The 19,558-nt window shown below is 37.5% G+C and overlaps 1 protein-coding gene across 6 annotated transcripts in view; it reads right to left on the bottom strand.

The window, feature by feature from the left end:
* Window positions 1-19,558, bottom strand: part of lpp (LIM domain containing preferred translocation partner in lipoma) — a 176,876-nt gene that overhangs the window by 20,076 nt on the left and 137,242 nt on the right. For all 6 annotated transcript variants that reach the window (XM_012963147.3, XM_012963146.3, XM_031901796.1 and 3 more), the window contains 1 exon segment: window positions 17,482-17,651. In XM_012963147.3, coding sequence (XP_012818601.1) covers window positions 17,482-17,651 — 170 coding nt within the window.

Genomic DNA, 19,558 nt, shown 5'->3' with positions numbered 1-19,558 from the left:
TTTATAAACCAGTTATAGATATAAAAACTATGATCCAGATTAATTAGGACCTGCGGGGTTTTCTGGATAAGAGATCTTTCTGTGATTTTAATCTGCCACCAATATGGATTCATGCAGCTTTGTTACCATGAAATACAAGGTACTGCTTTATTACAGCTAAAAATAAAATAATTAAAAAAACATTAAAGGTGAAGGAAAGGTAAAAAATCACTTGGGGGGGGGGGGGGGGGAATGGTAGACACCCCCGGTAATTTTTACCCCGGGCAGGTGCTCCTGCTGAGAGAAAACTGCTGCGAGGGAGCGATCCTCTTCCTTCTCTCGGGAATCCCAGGGCCCACGCATGCACAGTAGAATGGGAAAGCCGGCTGTTTTGTTAAAGTTCAGCTTTTCCCTCTACTGTGCAGTGCAAGCGGCGCAAAGAAATAAGAGTATCGCTGGCTTGCTAATCTTGTACCCCGGGCTGGTGCGGTTTTCACCTAACAGGGGCACCAGCCCGGGGTAAAAGGTAAGCAATTAAAGTCTCTGTGATTTTTACTCCTTTAAATGGCCTTCCCATATGGAATCTATTTATCAAAAATCTATTACCCAGAATGCTCTGAAATATAATAATGCCATTTCCTATAGTGCCCTATTTAAACAAACAAGTCTTCTACAGAACTGGAGTTTTTGCTTTGTTATCAAAAGACAGCAACTTGCACCTGTACATTTCTGCTAACAGAGCTCTAATTCTGCAGTTTCATTCTCTAAACCTTGTTTGGTGAATTGTTACCAATGCACTGTGACGTGCTGCATGACTTGCTGGCACTATATAAATGGATTATAATGATTATAGCACAAATTCATGTTGATTGCAAAAGATGAACTTAAAAGGGAACTTCCCCCAAAAGCAACTTAAGCTTTTTGAAAAGTAAACATAATTTCAAGCTACTTTGCGATATAAATTAATTTTAAAAAATGCAGCTTTTCATGATTTTTAATGTAATATAATATACAGTGGTGTGAAAAACTATTTGCCCCCTTTCTGATTTCTTATTCTTTTGCATGTTTGTCACACAAAATGTTTCTGATCATCAAACACATTTAACTATTAGTCAAAGATAACACAAGTAAACACAAAATGCAGTTTTTAAATGAGGGTTTTTATTATTTAGGGAGAAAAAAAATCCAAACCTACATGGCCCTGTGTGAAAAAGTAATTGCCCCCTGAACCTAATAACTGGTTGGGCCACCCTTAGCAGCAATAACTGCAATCAAGCGTTTGCGATAACTTGCAACGAGTCTTTTACAGCGCTCTGGAGGAATTTTGGCCCACTCATCTTTGCAGAATTGTTGTAATTCAGCTTTATTTGAGGGTTTTCTAGCATGAACCGCCTTTTTAAGGTCATGCCACAACATCTCAATAGGATTCAGGTCAGGACTTTGACTAGGCCACTCCAAAGTCTTCATTTTGTTTTTCTTCAGCCATTCAGAGGTGGATTTGCTGGTGTGTTTTGGGTCATTGTCCTGCTGCAGCACCCAAGATCGCTTCAGCTTGAGTTGACGAACAGATGGCCGGACATTCTCCTTCAGGATTTTTTGGTAGACAGTAGAATTCATGGTTCCATCTATCACAGCAAGCCTTCCAGGTCCTGAAGCAGCAAAACAACCCCACACCATCACACTACCGCCACCATATTTTACTGTTGGTATGATGTTCTTTTTCTGAAATGCTGTGTTACTTTTACGCCAGATGTAATGGGACACGCACCTTCCAAAAAGTTCAACTTTTGTCTCGTCGGTCCACAAGATATTTTCCCAAAAGTCTTGGCAATCATTGAGATGTTTTTTAGCAAAATTGAGACGAGCCATAATGTTCTTTTTGCTTAAAAGTGGTTTGCGCCTTGGAAATCTGCCATGCAGGCCGTTTTTGCCCAGTCTCTTTCTTATGGTGGAGTCGTGAACACTGACCTTAATTGAGGCAAGTGAGGCCTGCAGTTCTTTAGATGTTGTCCTGGGGTCTTTTGTGGCCTCTCGGATGAGTTGTCTCTGCGCTCTTGGGGTAATTTTGGTCGGCCGGCCACTCCTGGGAAGGTTCACCACTGTTCCATGTTTTTGCCATTTGTGGATAATGGCTCTCACTGTGGTTCGCTGGAGTCCCAAAGCTTTAGAAATGGCTTTATAACCTTTACCAGACTTATAGATCTCAATTACTTTTGTTCTCATTTGTTCCTGAATTTCTTTGGATCTTGGCATGATGTGTAGCTTTTGAGGTGCTTTTGGGCTACTTCTCTGTGTCAGGTAGCTCCTATTTAAGTGATTTCTTGATTGAAACAGGTGTGGCAGTAATCAGGCCTGGGGGTGACTACAGAAATTGATATTGAAATTGAAAATTGAAATTGATAAACCACAGTTAAGTTATTTTTTAACAAGTGGGGCAATCACTTTTTCACACAGGGCCATGTAGATTTGGAGTTTTTTTTCTCCCTTAATAACGTAAACCTTCATTTAAAAACTGCATTTTGTGTTCAATTATGTTATCTTTGACTAATAGTTAACGGTTTTTGATGAGCAGAAACATTTAAGTGTGACAAACATGCAAAAGAATAAGAAATCAGGAAGGGGGCAAATAGTTTTTCACACCACTGTAATATGGTTTGGAACACTTACCTAAACCTGCTAATCTGGCTGACTAATTTTGAGACCCAAAGAAAATGTAACACTAGTCGAAAGTCCTCAGCCTGTATCCTTCAAATCCCACAATTCCCTACACACGTGAAGTCAATAATGAAAGGAACATCACAGTGCAATGCATTGTGGGTTAAGTAGTTGCTGCATGTTGTCTTTAAACTGAAGAGAAGTTGTTACAATTTTCAACATTACTGTTTTAGTCCCTCCTCCCCTGTCAGGATTTCAAATGATGCAGAAAGAACTGTTTTGTGGCTGGATTTTAGCATATAAAAATGGTATTTAATTATAATACAGATTACAGTGATAGGTATATTAGGGGTTTCTGTGTTGTGTGGGGGCTCTTCAAATTTTAGTTTGGAAGCTGAAGTTCTCCATTAAGCTCAATAACATTGTGCTAGAAATGCTACTCCTTGTGTTTTGGGCTTTTGTCCAGTCCTTTAAAGGAGAAGGAAAGGCTATTAAAGAGTTAAGCTCAAGCTGCAGGCATACCTTCAGTTGTCTCAATAGTGCCCTTAAGTCTCCCCATATTTTACGTGTTCAGATGATCAGATGCCAAACAGGAAGAAAAAACACTGAGCTGTGTAAAGAAGATTCCCATAATGCCTCACTCCTGCACCGAGACCTGCTACTCAGGAAGCGCGTTTTACATATACTGTGAGTGCACTTTCAATCTCACAAGCAGGAGCGCTCGCGTCTAGGGGGAGGGAGAAGATTCGTGCATGTGCATTTAGTTAAGCGGCCTAATTTAAATATCCAACATGGCGGCTGCAACAGATGATAATGAGTGCTCAGAATAAACGGCATGAGCTTCTCCTTTAACAGGGATCTGTGCCTTTAAAAATTCCCCAGGTAGGCCCCCCTATTCACAGCGCATGCACTGGGATACACTCTCAGTTACCTGAGCTTAAAGATGTAGAAATGCCAATAGGTGTATTCTCTCAATTAGTGATGAGTGAATTTGTCCCATTACGCTTTGCTGAAAAATTTGAGAAACAGCAAAGATTTGTGGCAGGCATAAAGTCAATGGGCATTCTTTTCGCAGCAAAACCTGACAAAAAATGTAATCTTAATAACTACATGGGTCACTTAAGGCTAATAAACCAACACGCTCGCTCCTTCCTGTAAGGGATCCTTAGTTTTTGTGATGCAGTTGGGTTTCCTTCGGGCTGTGTCCATGCAGCAGTCACTACACTCGATGGCTACATAATAAGGATTGCTCATACAGAAGCCACAATCTGAGGACACATAGTACGTAAAGCAAAATGAAGATGATATGTACGCCAGTGCAGATTTGCTAATTCAATATCGCATAACCTTTCCTAAAGGCACATACTTCAACAGAGATAACCAGTGAATCTTCAGCATCAAGTCAGATTAACATAAACCAAATTACTCTGAATGAAAATTCTTATTAAAACAATGATACATATCAAAATTAATTAAAAAAAGATGCAGGCTCAAGTGTTTCAAAATTAAATGATGGAAAAAAAAAATGTAAATTTTTGTCAGACAGGAAATGGAAAATCTAACATAGTTAACTATATAGAGGAGATACCAATACCGCTCCCTGCTCTTGGTCTAGTACAGTGTGTGTGTTCTGCACTAGATCATGCTTTAAACAACGTCATATCTGCACTTTGCTGAGAGAGATGGAAGCAGAATTAGAATTACTTTTATATCTAGAATTTGGAAATTCCCTTAAAGGAGACCTTAATCAACAGAACAAAAATATTCTATTATTTATTAATTAGCAAAGCACTTTCACCAGGTCTTTTAGGTTTTTCTGCTGTATTATTAATTATTTTAAGCCTTAACTTCATCACACTTTCATTACATGTTAGAATAAAAGGCACTAAGTTAACTCAGGAGCAGTAACCCATAGAAACCTATCAACAGGTAGAATTTACTGGTCACCTGTTTAAAAGCAAACATCTTACTGGTGGCTATGGGTTACTGCTCCCGGGCAAACCTAGGGGAACATTTACTATAGTCTGTAAGCCAACATCACTGGTGATGTTGCCCATAGCAACCAATCAGTAGTTTGAAAGGAAAAGGTGGCTATACACTGGCAGATTTTAGATGGCGATTTGGGTCCTTGTGCAAAACAACCAAATTAGCCCAATATCGGCCACCTTACGAGAGCATATCAGGAGAACCACCTCTTGTTTGGCAACCTCACCAAATGAGTGGATCTTACAGTCTATGGCCATCTTTAGAAAACAAAAGCAAAGATCTAATTGGTTTCTTTGGGCAGGTTGGCTTACACATTATGATAAATATGCCCCCCTATTGGGGTTATCAGGGGTGCTGCTGCCATGAGGAGAGATAAGAAATGGCAAAAAAGCCACTCCTGGTAACTTTAAGAGCCAAAATTCCAGTTTTTAAACAATGCAATGTTTTTGAACATTTCCGATTTTGAATTTCTAACCTTCTGGTTTCAATATTTGGTCAGGTTCACCTTCTTAAAACATTAGCTTTCTGCTATGTTCCCAAGAAGGCCTTGGAGAGTGAACAGATCCATTAGGTCCCCACATTTTGATTTCTTTCCCCTTTGGGCTAGGCTTTTACCAATATCTTAGGTAGTAAACCCAAACGTGGACTTTAGGCTCAGCCTGCCCAAATTTCCAGGCCCTGTAGGAAGCCAGTGCCTCACTGAATAGACAGTTTTAAGAAAACCTTTAGACCAGATGTTCCAAACAAAATCTTAGTGGGGCTCTACTTTAAAATCAGCATGGTTCCAGAATGCACTAACATATTATTGATCAACGACTCAAGATCTACTAACCAATATTTAAATTATGGGCACAAATTCTTTTGGTAGAGAAGGAGAAAAAGTCACGTAACCTATGAAAACGTATTTCCAATCAAGTTGATTTCTGTGACAAATGCATGTCCCCAGTGTTTTGGACTTTACTTATTATACCTTTAGCTATACCTCACTTAATTGTTGTTCATATTTTAAGAATGTTTCATGTTCAGACACTACTAGGCTGCCCAAAAATAAGGTTGTGATGACATGCCCCCCTTTGGAAGCGCTGATGAGCTGCAATTTATTTACGCAGTGTAGCAACACAACAAAGCTACATTCATTCTGACAGCTATGATTACTGAAACAGAGAGCTCATTAATCTTATGGCAGGATATATCAGTATGGCAGTATTATTTCATTTACATTTTTACTGAACTGATTATTTTATACTTTGTGGCAAAAGGCAAGTTTTACTTATGAACACAAAAATGTAACACTTGCAGAGCAGCATTAGGTATATTTAATTTATGGCATCAAACAAGTACAAGATTATAATGTAGAGTCCAGCAGTGGGAACAGTCGGGCACTCCTGTGATATTGCTGGCCCGTTCTGTATTTGTAATAGATTGTTATAACACAATAGGAGGAAAAAGTAAATATTCACTTCTTAAAGGGGTGGTTCACTTTTAAGTTAACTTTTTGTATGTTATAGAATGGCCAATTCGAAGCAACTTTTCAATTGGAATTAATTCATTTTTTATAGTTTTTGAATTATGTGACTACTTCTTTAGACTCTCTCTTTCCATCTTTTAAATGGGGGTCACTGACCCTGGCAGCCAAAAACTATTGAGGCTACAATTTTATTGTTACGTTTTATTACAATTTCTTCTATTCAGATGCTCTCCTATAAATCTCTCTTCTCTCTTTTAAAACTACTCCCTGGTTACTTAGGTAATTTTAACCCTAGAAACCACATAAGTGGCAAAATTTGAAACTGGAGAGTTGAACAAAAAGTGAAATAATAAAAAACATACAAAAAAAAACCACAAATAAAAAAAAACTGAACTTGGTAACATACATAGTAAGATAGGTTGAAAAGGCATATATACAGGACCCCACTGAAAACCTTACAATTGCAAATATTAACACAAAGGTGAATAACCCCCTTAACAGGAAAAACTAAAGAATAAAGTAGACTTTAATGCAAAATTCTGCTATCTAAGCGATATTTAGACTTTCGTGGGGCACATGTCAATAACTTGTTGTGACAGTTAAGGATGCACTGAATACACTATTTTGGGATTCAGTTTCCCTATGGCTTGTTTCCTAGGTGTAATCTTTGTATACAAGCTTTCCAATAAACAGCATGCTCTATGTACGTTTGTACCCCTTGGTACAACCCCTTCATACAACTAGAGCCGAGGTTGCTGGCACAACTACATTTACAAAAAGGCAATTCTTGTAATATCTTCCACTTTTTGTCAGAAATTTGAGTTTACAAGCTGCAAAAGGATCAAAGTTACACACGTACACAAAAAAAACTAAGCTCTGGCAAACACTGTGTTGTCTACGGATCTATTCTTGGGCCCCAACGAGTAAATTGAAAGTAGAAGTGAGGGAACAAAAGCAAACATAAAAAAAAAAAAAACATAGATAAGTACATTTTCTATTCAGTCCAACTGCATGTTGTTTAAAGCATTGCCAATTTGTGAAGTGCTAGGTTATTTATGAAGTGTTTGGGATGCTTCATTTAGGTAATAACAATCCAGAGAAAATTGGATGTTAGCAGCCAGAAGCGAAAGCTGATTATGACGTTTCCACATTATAGTTTTTTTCCTCATTTGTAAAGAAAAACATAGGAAGAATAGGGGAAAAAAATGACAAAATGACATCCACGGATGTTTGTGGTGCAGGATGTTCTATGAGCAATTATCAAGAGAATGGCAGAAAATTGACCCATTTACTCTGAAAAGTTCTTCACCATTTCATTTCATGCCCATTTCAGAACACACAGTTCTTATGAGGGCGGAAGATAGATAAGAAGCTTACAACCTTTTTATTTATTTTTTTATGTTTATAGGAAAAAGCAAACATAACACAATGGTCTACCAAAGTATCTACCTATAGTAGTACAACAAGGTTTCAGAAACGGTTTGTGTTTGGTATCTCACCTGATTATTTGGTTTCAGACTGAAAAATATCCAAAAATCGCCAGTGACTGCTGCCTCCATTGCTATGCCAAAGAAGTAAAATAAATTATAGATTGAACTGCACCCCTAATGCAGTTGTCTGTAATTAAGGTCAATCACAGTTAATATGTATACATAGGAGTACATACTGAATGGTAATAATGCACAATATAGAGAGGTATAAGCTGTAGAAGGCAGCTTTTACTTCTATTAGGGATCCACCAAATTCATCCAGTACAATTCGCGAAAGTCGTAATGGCTATGCAAAAGTCGCGACAATTCACGAAAGTCATAATGGCTATGAAAAAGTTGCGACAATTCACGAAAGTCATAATGGCTATGCAAAAGTCGCGACAATTCACGAAAGTCGTGAAGTCCAGACGGTGACGAAAAAAATCGCAAAAATACGAAAAAGTCGCAAAATGTTCGTTTCCAATCCGATTTTTTCCCATTCAGGATTCGGATTCGTGGATTAGTAAATCAGCCCCTAAATTTGACCAGAAGCAGTAACCCATAGCATCCAATAAGCAGGAAGCATTTACTAGTCACCTGTTTAAAAGGAAACATATCATTGGTTGCTATGGGTTACTGCTCCTGGGCAAATTTAGTTACATATGGGGGTTGGTCTTTTATTAGTGATAACTGAGCTCCTGTCCCATGAGATATCAGTGCAACAAGTAGGGAGATCTGGCTAGAACTCTGTCACCAAAGCCTATCAAGTTTGCCACCATATAATTTCTTATTGTTCAGAAGCTGTGTTTAAAATAGATATGAGGCTCTTGATGCCTTGTTTTAAATGTGTTTTCATGCATAATATATAGAAAAGAATTTCAATGTAATGATTTTTATACCGAACAATAATTCTGGCATACAGACCATATCATATCAAAGCAACATTCTGAAGAATAAAACGTATCCACAGGCCCTGTATCCAAAATACCCTTTAACATGGTTTCCCCCAAACTCTATGTGCTCTAGTGACAAAAAAAACCCCCAAAAGTAGCTATACCGTGCTATATAAAGTTATACTGAGAAAACTGAGGCTCCCTGCGCATATTATTATATAATGTAAAAATTCACATGCTGGAGATATACCACACTAACTAAATAGATTTCTTTGGATAAGTCCAGGGAATATCCAACTGCACAGTTTTATTTAGCTTGCTTTGTTGCAGCACATAGGATGGGGTTCCCTCTCTATTACATGAAAGAATCCGGCCTTAGATAGTATGCACAACTTTGCTTTAGCTAGGATTGCTAGCTCATGTAACTATGTATTGACAGCTCATGGGATGCTGCAAAAAAGAACACCAGAGGGCAATACCTGCAAGAAAATAATTTCCCTTGCTGAAATTTAGTTAAAATAAAAGATCTGTCATTGTAATGTAAGTGTTCAGCATCTTCAGCACACATCTTCAGCACACCAACTAAAATATCAATGAAATTTTGCTAAACACTAGCTCTTTTTTATCACTGACCAGTGAAATTATCTGAGAACAAAACAGCATCAATACCGGCAATGAGGGGCAGCTATAAGATGCCACAAACTAGATGCCACTATTTATTGGGCTGGTGGGGGAGCACTATGGGCCTCTGTATACTTAAAATGCCAGGGCTTATTTTGAATCCCAGTCTGGGCCTGATGCCGAGTACATATCAACAGGTTTAGAATCAGATTTTACAACGCTATATCCTTACTGACATTTGCACTAGGAAACCTAGCACAGTTTTAGCGAAGCTCCACAGCTCTGTTTGTATTGGATTCTACATATTTACCAAAGTAAGATCTTTATTTTCACCCTCTGATTGATATGCCTTTTCTGACGCTGAAAGTGACACTAAAAAATTACTCTTAAAATAAAAATGTACATAAAAAAGTTACCTATGGGTGATGTTGTTGACTATATAATACACTATATAAGAGCCATGAAAATTTTGTAAATTATATCCTTATAAATGGTGCTTAGCAATGTCATCAGTTATAATAGGTGCTTATTGATGTAATTTCTGCCACAGACTCACTGAAACTTATAATAAATAATGTAGCCCTTTTTGAAAAATACGAGAATATTATAAGTTACCTTGGAGTTTCATTAACTGTATAAAAGCACTTGGCCTTCCACCTCGTGCTTTTATATAGTCATGGGACTCCTCTGTGACTTATAATATCCTTATATTTTTACAAGAGGGGGTACATTATTCACTACATAAAGTAATTCACTACTAATACATTTATAAGTATCATTCTTCCCCAATGGACTCAATCATAACTCTATACAATTTCTTGCGTTTTTTTTCTGCATAACTCCCCTCTTCAGGTGGAGATAGAAATAAGAGACAATTAGGCTAATGCCAGATGAGGCATAGGGCGGATATTTTTGGCAAGCGGAAAAAAACGTTTGCTGAAAATTCTGCCCTACGCCTCCTACTTGTGCCTGCACCTGAATGAATAGAATATGCTCGGGTGAAGGCACATGTAGCGAAATATAAAATATAAATAAGTCTTCCGTTTTTATGGGTATTTCTGCTACGTGTGCCTGCACCCGAGCGTATTCCATTCATTTGGGTGCAGGCACAAGTAGGAGGCATAGGGCAGAATTTTCGGCAAGCGTTTTTCCGCTTGCCGAAAATATCCGCCCTACACCTCGTCTGGCATTAGCCTTAAGTCTTCATTTAGTGACAATTCTGGCACTAGTTTTTAGTAAACCTAGCAAAACAACTTCTGTAGTGTGTATCATATAGAAGTCTGCCAGAATATCTGCAATGACATAAGTGCTTTTTCTGGCTGAAGACATAATCACTGTTGATCTCACTTTAGTAAACGGACACCTAGAGTAATTTATTGTTAATAGTCACTTGAGAAAAGATATGTGTAATAGCAAGTTCAAGGCAAAAGTTATCTGAAAGTCAGCCTGATAAGCTTAACAGGCCATGTTTCTCCAGCATTCCATGGCCAACTCACTTCTACAAGTTTTCATAAAACAACAAAATACTACAGGTATAGGATGTTACTAAGAACCCATTATCCAGAAAGCTCTGAATTATGGGAAGGGCATCTCCAACAGTCTCCTTTCTAAGACAGTAATTTTAACATTTTTAAAGTTTCCCTTTTTCTATAGTAATATAATAGTAGCTTGTACTTGATTCCAACTAAGAGATCAATAATCGGTTAATCAGTATAGGAGGCATGTTTAAATTATTTTTAGTACACATAATGCATGGTGATCTAAATTATGTAAAGACCTGTTCTCCAGAAAACCCGAAGTCCCAAGCGTCCTGGATAAAAGGTCCTATACCAGCGTTTTCTCTAAAAACACTTACAAGTCCAGGTACCGGGCTTCACCAGCTGCTGGTTAAGCATGTTTCAACCTCTTAACATTTCTATTATTTTTTAAAAAAGAGCATACAAAATCACAAGCAGTTTTTAACCTCATACCACATTCAGTTCATTACCGTATAAATCACAAACCCTCACACGCATTTTTAGCATGGGTAATGTAAGTATTTAAGCAGCCATAAAAAGTGATTTAGTAGCATTAATAAAACATTCCAAGAACTAGAACATAGTTATCACATTAATTAATAGATAATAAACATCATGAACAGAAGAGAATAAAGATCTCAGTTAGAATTCTGGGAGGTTAACAGTTATCTGTGTGTGTGCATGTGGTATAAAAACAGATGACAAACTTAGGGTGATATCTGAAACACAGATAATATTTTCTAGACCCTAGGGCCAAATGATCGAAGTAGCCTTCTTTTGTCTGTTTAAAGCAGTGCTGTCCAATTTCTGTGGTACCGAGGGCCGGAATTTTTCCCACCTTTGTGGTGGAGGGCTGATAATGGAAGCCAGTTTTGACCACTCCCCTTTTTGAAACCGCACCCACTTGAAACCACACCCGTGTTATTACATGACCATACCCATAATAATGGTTGTAGTACAGCAAAAACCTGCCATACTCTGCCTTCCCTACCCTGCCTGTGTGTGCCATACTCTGCCTTCCTTACCCTGCCTGCGTGTACCATACTTTAACTGTGTGTTTGCCATTCTTGGCTGGTTTGTGCCATACTTGACCTGTGTGTGCCATACTCTGCCTGCCCTACCCTGCCTGCGTGTGCCATACTCTGCCTGCCCTACCCTGCCTGTGTGTGCCATACTCTGCTTGCCCTATGCTTTATGGCACACACAGGCAGCATACAGTGACACAATGCTGGCACTGCTCCTACAGTCTGCACAATAACTATATATTAAAAAACTTTTTAATTGCAGTACCACCTCATTATATGTTCTTTTTGTAGTGTGCAGGGATTATTTCTGGGTTTCTACTGCTCCTATAGTCTATATCCTATATCTGAGGTGTGAACAGGGGAACAATGTGGGTGATTACAGTCTGAGCCTAAGGTGTGAACAACACAGGGGATTACATTTTTAAACAATACGGAGGGTTTACAGCCTGAATCTGAGGTGTGAACCATGCAGGGGGGACAGTTAATCACAGTACTGATACCATTTAAAGCTTACACAAGAGTAAGCCATCAAAGCAGCCAGACAGGTGGGGGGCCACACAGAGGAGGGTTGCAGGCCGCCAGTTGGACAGCACTGGTTTAAAGGGTTGTGCTCTTATCACTGGTGGTAACAATGTGACATACTGTATGTATAATTGTGTAATGATCAATAGAGGGCAGTGTTACATACGGGTATAAAAGGGAGTTGTGGGTGTTTTAAATGATAGTTTGTCAACTTGAGAAAGGACCTGCATGGCCTGAAACAATGCTGTATTTGCTTTAGTTCTACAAAATGGGAGTACTATAATCCTTGTAATGTTGGAGTGGAAGGTATGTAAAGGTGAACATATGTTGCGTGCACCCCTTTAAGGAAAATTCCAAGTGATTATGTGAGCTGGAAAACTGTGATCAGCTGAATTATAGCTCAGGGTCACCCTTTAAATAAAACATTTTTTTCCTAACATGGGAAAAAATGTTTAATGTATTATAAAAAGTCAAAAAGGAAATAATTGGATCATCTTAAACATTAACAGGTATATATGGGCATACATATGAACAAAGTCTATAGGTGGCCAATAAGTAGTGTTTGGCCAAATTTAGGGGGTAAATATATAATAGATATTCCCCCTTACAAACTAAATCAGTGCATTCTGTTAAAGTTTTGCAGACCTGACTGTAATTGCATTTCAACTTTATTTAAATACAGATGAGAAATTACCAGGTTGGTGAATTATATTTATTTGACTTTAATGTAATCTTATTCTTTGTTTTGATGTTCCCTCTACTACTTTCCTTTGATTAGTTTTTTCTTGAGGATACATAAAATGGGTTTGATAGTGTTAGCAAATTATATTCATCCATTTTCTCTGTTTTGTACACATGAAGAAAACATCAAGACGGTCCTCTTATGAAAGAAGCGCTGTATAATGACTGTTTGAAAGTACATTACTGAAAAGCACTCAGGTAGGAAAATTAAAGACTATTTGCTAGTTCCAAATCACAGCAATTCTGCCAGGGTTATATGAATAGCACTAATTAAGTGATCATTAAAGAACCACGCATAATCTGTAATGCTGAATCAGTACATATTCTGTAGGTAAATTGTTGCATAAAGGGCTGGAATTCTATTTATCAGTAAGCTTTGTGTAAAATTGAGCTGCAATCTCAAATATTTATGATTTTCTAAAGTAACTTTACATTTTACATAATGTTCTAAATGATACCACTTGGCCATTTATCTTAAAATTACATAGCACTTGAAATAACACATTCCCAGCACCATAAATTGGCATGAATTGCTCTTTAAACGTCACACAAAAGCAGATCAGTCTTTTTTTATTTTGCCACCAAAACTCTCAGTATCAAAGTTTGCCTTTCCTTCCCCCACAAATTATATTATCAATACGAAATGGTCTGATCTATATAACACTAGTCTTTTATTGTCGGCCATCGCTGGTATAATTTAAAAATAGCAGCTTGGCCAGTGCATAGCATGAGTATTGCTTTAAAAGGAGCACCCAAAACTATAATTATTCTATTGTGCCATTTGCAAGGCTGTTGTTTACAGAGAGAGAGTGCAGAGTGATATCATTTTGTACAGTTTTGTTTAGTTTTATAAAGTTAAAATATGCTACTCAGTAAGTATCTTTCTCAAGCATGACACTAAACCAATAAAGAATGAAAATGTATATGTCTTTAGATCACTAATTCTGAGGTATTGTAGAAACAAAATCAGTACTGGATATAAACATTCTAAAAAGTAACACCAAAGTACAGTTTATGCATAGGGTGGGCACTTTGTGGCCTACCAGAAGTTTACGAATGGTTCTAAGCACCTAAAGCTAAGCAAAGGGGTTCCTGGCAGTTTCAGTCACACAATACCTGGAATATTGAAGAACTGACCCATCTGTGGTTTAAGAAAAAGTGTGATTGAAAGTGTGATTGCTGCCAGTATACACTAAGAACAAAGTATATTCATTAATGGTTATTTTAAGGTACTCTGGCTACAAAAAAACCAACCGTTTTGGAGTGCAAAATTACCAAAGTCCATGTAGCACTAATTCCATAAGAGAATTCAAACCCTTGCTAATAGAAAAAACACCCAATCCCAGTTTAGCTGCCTTGCGGTGTAGTGTCAATAATCAGACAACATTTGAGAGGGCCATATTTTTTTGGTACAGTACACAGCAACATAAAAAAAATATATTTTTTTTTTAGTGTAACCTGCAAAGTGGCAGGTTCTTTTGTACCTTTACCAAACTGACAGCAGCCTACCACCCAGCCATGGAATTTAAGGTTTATAATAATAAAGCAATTTTACTTTGTGTGATATCACGACAGAGTAAATGAGGAATAAGTACAAACTTAGGACCAAGAAATGTAGTTTAACATGACCTGAGACACACACTGAACATTACAAATAAATTACTTGTTTACAGGGTAACCCTTTTGAAATAAAAAATAACAAAAGTGGTATAAAGGTGATACCTTTATTGGCTAACTAAGATAACCATAGCAAGCTTTCAGAACGTAATCAGCTTGAAAAAGGAACTAAAATGTTCTGAAAGCTTGCTATGGTTATCTTAGTTAGCCAATAAAGGTATCACCTTTATACCACTTTTGTTATTTTTTTATTTCAAAAGGGTTACCCTGTAAACACTTTTGACTGGCTAACACGGTACATCACCTTTTCCTGCAAATAAATTACTGGGATCCCAGTCACATTATTCTAATTGAGGGGCATTTATCAATGGGTAAAAGTTAGCATTCAGCATTTCATAAATATTAGGGATGAACAGAATCCACTATTTTAGGATCCAGCTGAACCCTTTGTGAAAGATTTAGCCGAATAATTAACCAAAGCCTAATCTGCATATGTAAATTAGGATAAGGAAGCATTAAAGAAAATTTTGCACTAAGTTTATATGATTAAAAGTCCTAGGATTTCGGATTTGGTTCGACCAGAGGCATGGATTTGGCTGAATCCGAATCTCGCTGAAAAAGGCTGAATCTTGGCCAAATCCTGAACTAAATCCTGGATTCAGTGCATCCCTACTAAATATACCTCAAAAAATCCAAAGTGGTAGAATTTTACTGCCGCAAGCACTAATTTTACGCATTAATAAATGTGCCCAATATGTGCATTTATATAGTGCTGTAAATATTGTTTGTAGGCGTGTACCTGAATATAAAATGTTCATCGTGCATAACATTCCTTCATTGCTCTTAACCTTACGTAAGCTATTAGCTTTCACTCTGTATTTACTACAACAGCAACAATACAGAGCTTAGATTTATACGCATAGAAAAATATCACAAGGTGACACATCTGGGTTGAACTCACACTTCAAGGTGTCAGGTTTATACAAGTGGTGGTTAATCCCTTGAGAAGGACAACAAGATCCAAAGAGTAAAGTAGAACAAAAATAAAGCTGCGATTATATTTAAGAACCAGCAAGTGTCATCAAACATCAAAAAAGTACCTCTTCCAGCTATACTGAGAATCATTTTAACCTTGCACTCAACTTATGATAATGCTGTCTTTGGAAACAAGACAACTGGCTGGAGACTGCACTTTTAATCTTTTAATAAGACGTCTGAGCTACTATCATTCATATTTTTATGTGCAGTGTACATGCAAATCGAGAACGTACACAAAACTAAATGCAAAGACATCCTGAAAGTCAGTAGAGTTAAGGTTTATTTAGGGAGTCTTTAAAGCAATCTGTCATCTCTCTCTACCAAGTGAAATGCTGAATAGAAAAGAGCTAAACTATACACAAATATTGACAAAATAATCATTTCACGACTAATAACCATGTAAGAAAACATGTATTTAACCTTAGTTTTGGGACGTAGATAGCAGACATATTTGGTGGAAATGCCATAAGCTGTAAGGATGAAAAAAATCTGTTTGCCCTCTTTCTTTTTTGGGGGGATTTGCCCAAATACCAAAGCCAGATTTGACTGAATACCAAATCCTAATTTGTATATTCATATTTTAAATTGCATCCATTTTCATTAAGTTGCCCAGAGCTTTATTCACATACTTTAAGGGTTGAAATTCATTTAATCTAAGATTTGGCTGAATCCCAACCAGAATGTGTTCTAGTAGGGGTCAGAGTGCACACAGGGAGTCAGTTGGGCTTAAGGTTGCCACCTGGCTGGAAATATTTATGTAAAACATCATTATAAAGCTAAAAAATAAGAACACAGGAAGACTGGTAATCTTTCTTAGAAAAGGTGGCAGCCTTAGTTGAACCATGTCAGTAATCTGTTTATATTATACATCCCTGTGGGGGTGGTTTCCTTTGGGGACTAAAAGCAGCTGGTTGTAGATTGAATTTTATTTAGGGCTGTGGCACACGGGGAGATTAGTCGCCCGCAGCAAAACTCCCTGTTCGCGGGCGACTAATCTCCCAGAGTTGCCTACCCCTGCCATTCCACCAGCGAACATGTAAGTCGCCGGCGGGATGGCAGATGCAGCGGCGCGATTTCGTGCAAATGATTTCCTGAAATCGCCCTGCCGCGTCTGCCATCCCGCCGGCGACTTACATGTTCGCCGGTGGGATGGCAGGGGTAGGCAACTCGGGGAGATTAGTCGCCCGCGAACAGGGAGTTTTGCCGCGGGCGACTAATCTCCCCGTGTGCCAGAGCCCTTAGGGTGATAATGCATAAATGTTTTTTGTTGTCTTGGACTTTACTGGAACTACGGCGAGCTTATAGAGAATCTTATAAATGTCTGGTCAACGACAGTGGCATTTAAATCCTTTTAAACCTACCAATTTTGCATAGTTTTATAGATATATAAATATATATAATATAATAGATATATAATATAATAGATATAATAGATATATTAAATAATTAATAATACAGTAGATTAGTAAGGAAGGGTATTATATACAAAAAAAAAAAAAATTGCAGCACTGCCATAGTATAGGCCAGTGACAAAAAGAAGAGAAGACCTTTTATAGTTAAAAAGACATTTTACAGTAGATCTTTAAAAGTGTTACTGGGTTTTATCAGAGCCCTTGTTTAATGGCAAAGATTCCACTGAGATATGACATCTGAAGAGTGCTAAAAGCAGTCTAAAATCCAACTGATACCATTTAGCCCATGAGTTTATCTCAGAGACTTATTTCCATACTGTCTGTAAATTTAGCATGTTCCCAATCAAACCCCTGTGCTAGAGTGTTCATCACCTCTAGATAAAATTGTTTTTAGTCTGTAATATTGTATATCATAAACTGAATTGAACAGCAAGGTATAAAATCGATGAAGGAAAATAACAGAAAAAACAGCAGCATCTAGGTCTGAAATCTGGTTAATTTATTAACAGCTACCAATCATAGATTTGTGAATACTTACTATGTAGCAAGGCTCACAAAAGGCCTTCTTCTCCACAGCATAAAATGGTTGCCCACGCAGCTTACTGTTGCAAGTCATGCAGGTGAAGCACTCTACGTGGAACACTTGGTCCATTGCTGTGCACCCAGTGCCTTCACCTACCACATTTTCACCACAGCGGGAGCAGCGTCCTGAAACAAACAAAAAAAACTTCTAGAGAACTGCTCTTTTGCAGTGCTGTAGAGGGTGTATGGGTTTCTCAATGGATTTTGCTGATTTGATCCAATACTCCAGAATACATACAGACAGGCTATGTGACTCCTACTCAGGAGACATTTTACATATTTGTATGCGGTAGTGATATTAAACTGCACATTCCACCAGGACAAGGCTTTATGTAAACTCTGTAAAGCTTTGTGTAATACAATGTAGCATTATAAATAAAAGGTACAGCTATGGGATTCGTTATCTGAAAACCCATTATACAGAAAGTTCCAAATAAAGGGAAGACCACCTCCCATAGATTCAATTTTAATCAAATAATTCACATTTTGATTTTTTCTCCGCAATCATAAAACAGTACCTTCTACTTAATCCCAACTAAGATATACCTAATCCTTAATGGAGGCAAAACAATCCAATCTGGTTTATTTAATGTTTAAATGTTTTAGTAGACAAAGTATGGAGATTCAAATTATGCAAAGACCCTTATTCAAAACCCCAAATCCCAAGCATTCTGGATAACTCCTATACCAGTAATAACAGAACAGGGAATATAGAAAGAAAGAGTAGAGACTTTTTGGCAGAAATACTTGCCTGCCTTTATCCTAGACACGAGACAAATTCATTAGAATATTTTCTTCGCGTGCGTAAATAATTCAGAGACTGTTCGCTGAAAATTAAGCTTCACATTTAAAGGCTTGCTAACAATCCTTTAGAAATTCAATCAAGCTTCTGTCATTTCATTACCCATTATTGCATTATGGTAGCAGTTCTTATTTACTGGTTGGTTCACAGAGCAATAAAGACTTGTTTTTTAAAGCACTTTGCAGTGCATGCAGGGCCAGTAAGGATGTTATAGGTTTTGTCATTGGGGAAAGGGGTCAATGTGATGTGTCCTGCATACTGGAACATGTGAGCAGGAGAGAAAAGAATCTTATTTTTCAAATGGTAAAGGATAAGCAAACTTAAAGGAATACTGTCATGGGAAAACATGTTTTTTTTCAAAACCTTCTCCAGCCTTGAAGAGTCCTGCATTGAAATCTGTTTTTCAAAAACACACAAAGCAATTTTTTTATTTTTCATTTTGAAATTTCACATTGGGCTAGCCATATTCTTAATTTCCCAGGGTGCCACAACCATGTCACCTGTGCTCTGATAAACTTCAGCCATACTTTACTGCAGAGCTGCAAGTTGGAGCGATATTAACCCCTCCCTTCCAAGCAGCCAATCAGCAGAACAATGGAAAAGCAGCAAGACAGCAGCTCCCAGTAGATATCAGAATAGCACTTAATAGTAAGAAATCCAAGTCTGGCTTGGGACTCCTCCAGTTACATGGGAGTAGGAGAAACAAAATCAGACTCAGGCACAATGCTCTGAGATTGCTGCCTACACACCAATGTTAAAAACATATGTTGGATCAAGACCAAAAATTGAAATAGTGGAGTGAATTATTTGTTATGTAAACAGTATAATTTAGAAATAAAAAGTACACCATTAAAATTGCGACAGTATCCCTTTAAAGCCTCCTCTTTAACTAACTGAGCTCCATAAATAAGAAATTAAACTGTAAAATACTTGGGGTGTAAGGTGATTTAATACAACTCAAAAACATAATTGTGGTTTCACCATAAGTTTAGATGTTTTTGTGAGAGTAGGGATGTACTGCCATAATTACATTTTCCACTGAATATTTTCTGGGTGATTTGGTAACAAAGAAACATTTGTAAATTACACAGAATAATGACTTGTCCACTTAAATGTACATGTTTAGCACTGCTGCATAAACGCAAATATTTGAATTTAGAAGTTAAGGAATGATATGACAGGTAAATCATGGAATCCTTTTTGATGTAAGCTCATTAGACTTAAGAGGGAC

This window comes from Xenopus tropicalis, chromosome 5, assembly GCF_000004195.4.
Source record: "Xenopus tropicalis strain Nigerian chromosome 5, UCB_Xtro_10.0, whole genome shotgun sequence".
In the NCBI taxonomy this organism is placed as follows: Eukaryota; Metazoa; Chordata; class Amphibia; order Anura; family Pipidae; genus Xenopus; species Xenopus tropicalis.
Note: the sequence above shows the minus strand (reverse complement) of the source record. Positions and strands in the feature narration are given on the sequence as shown.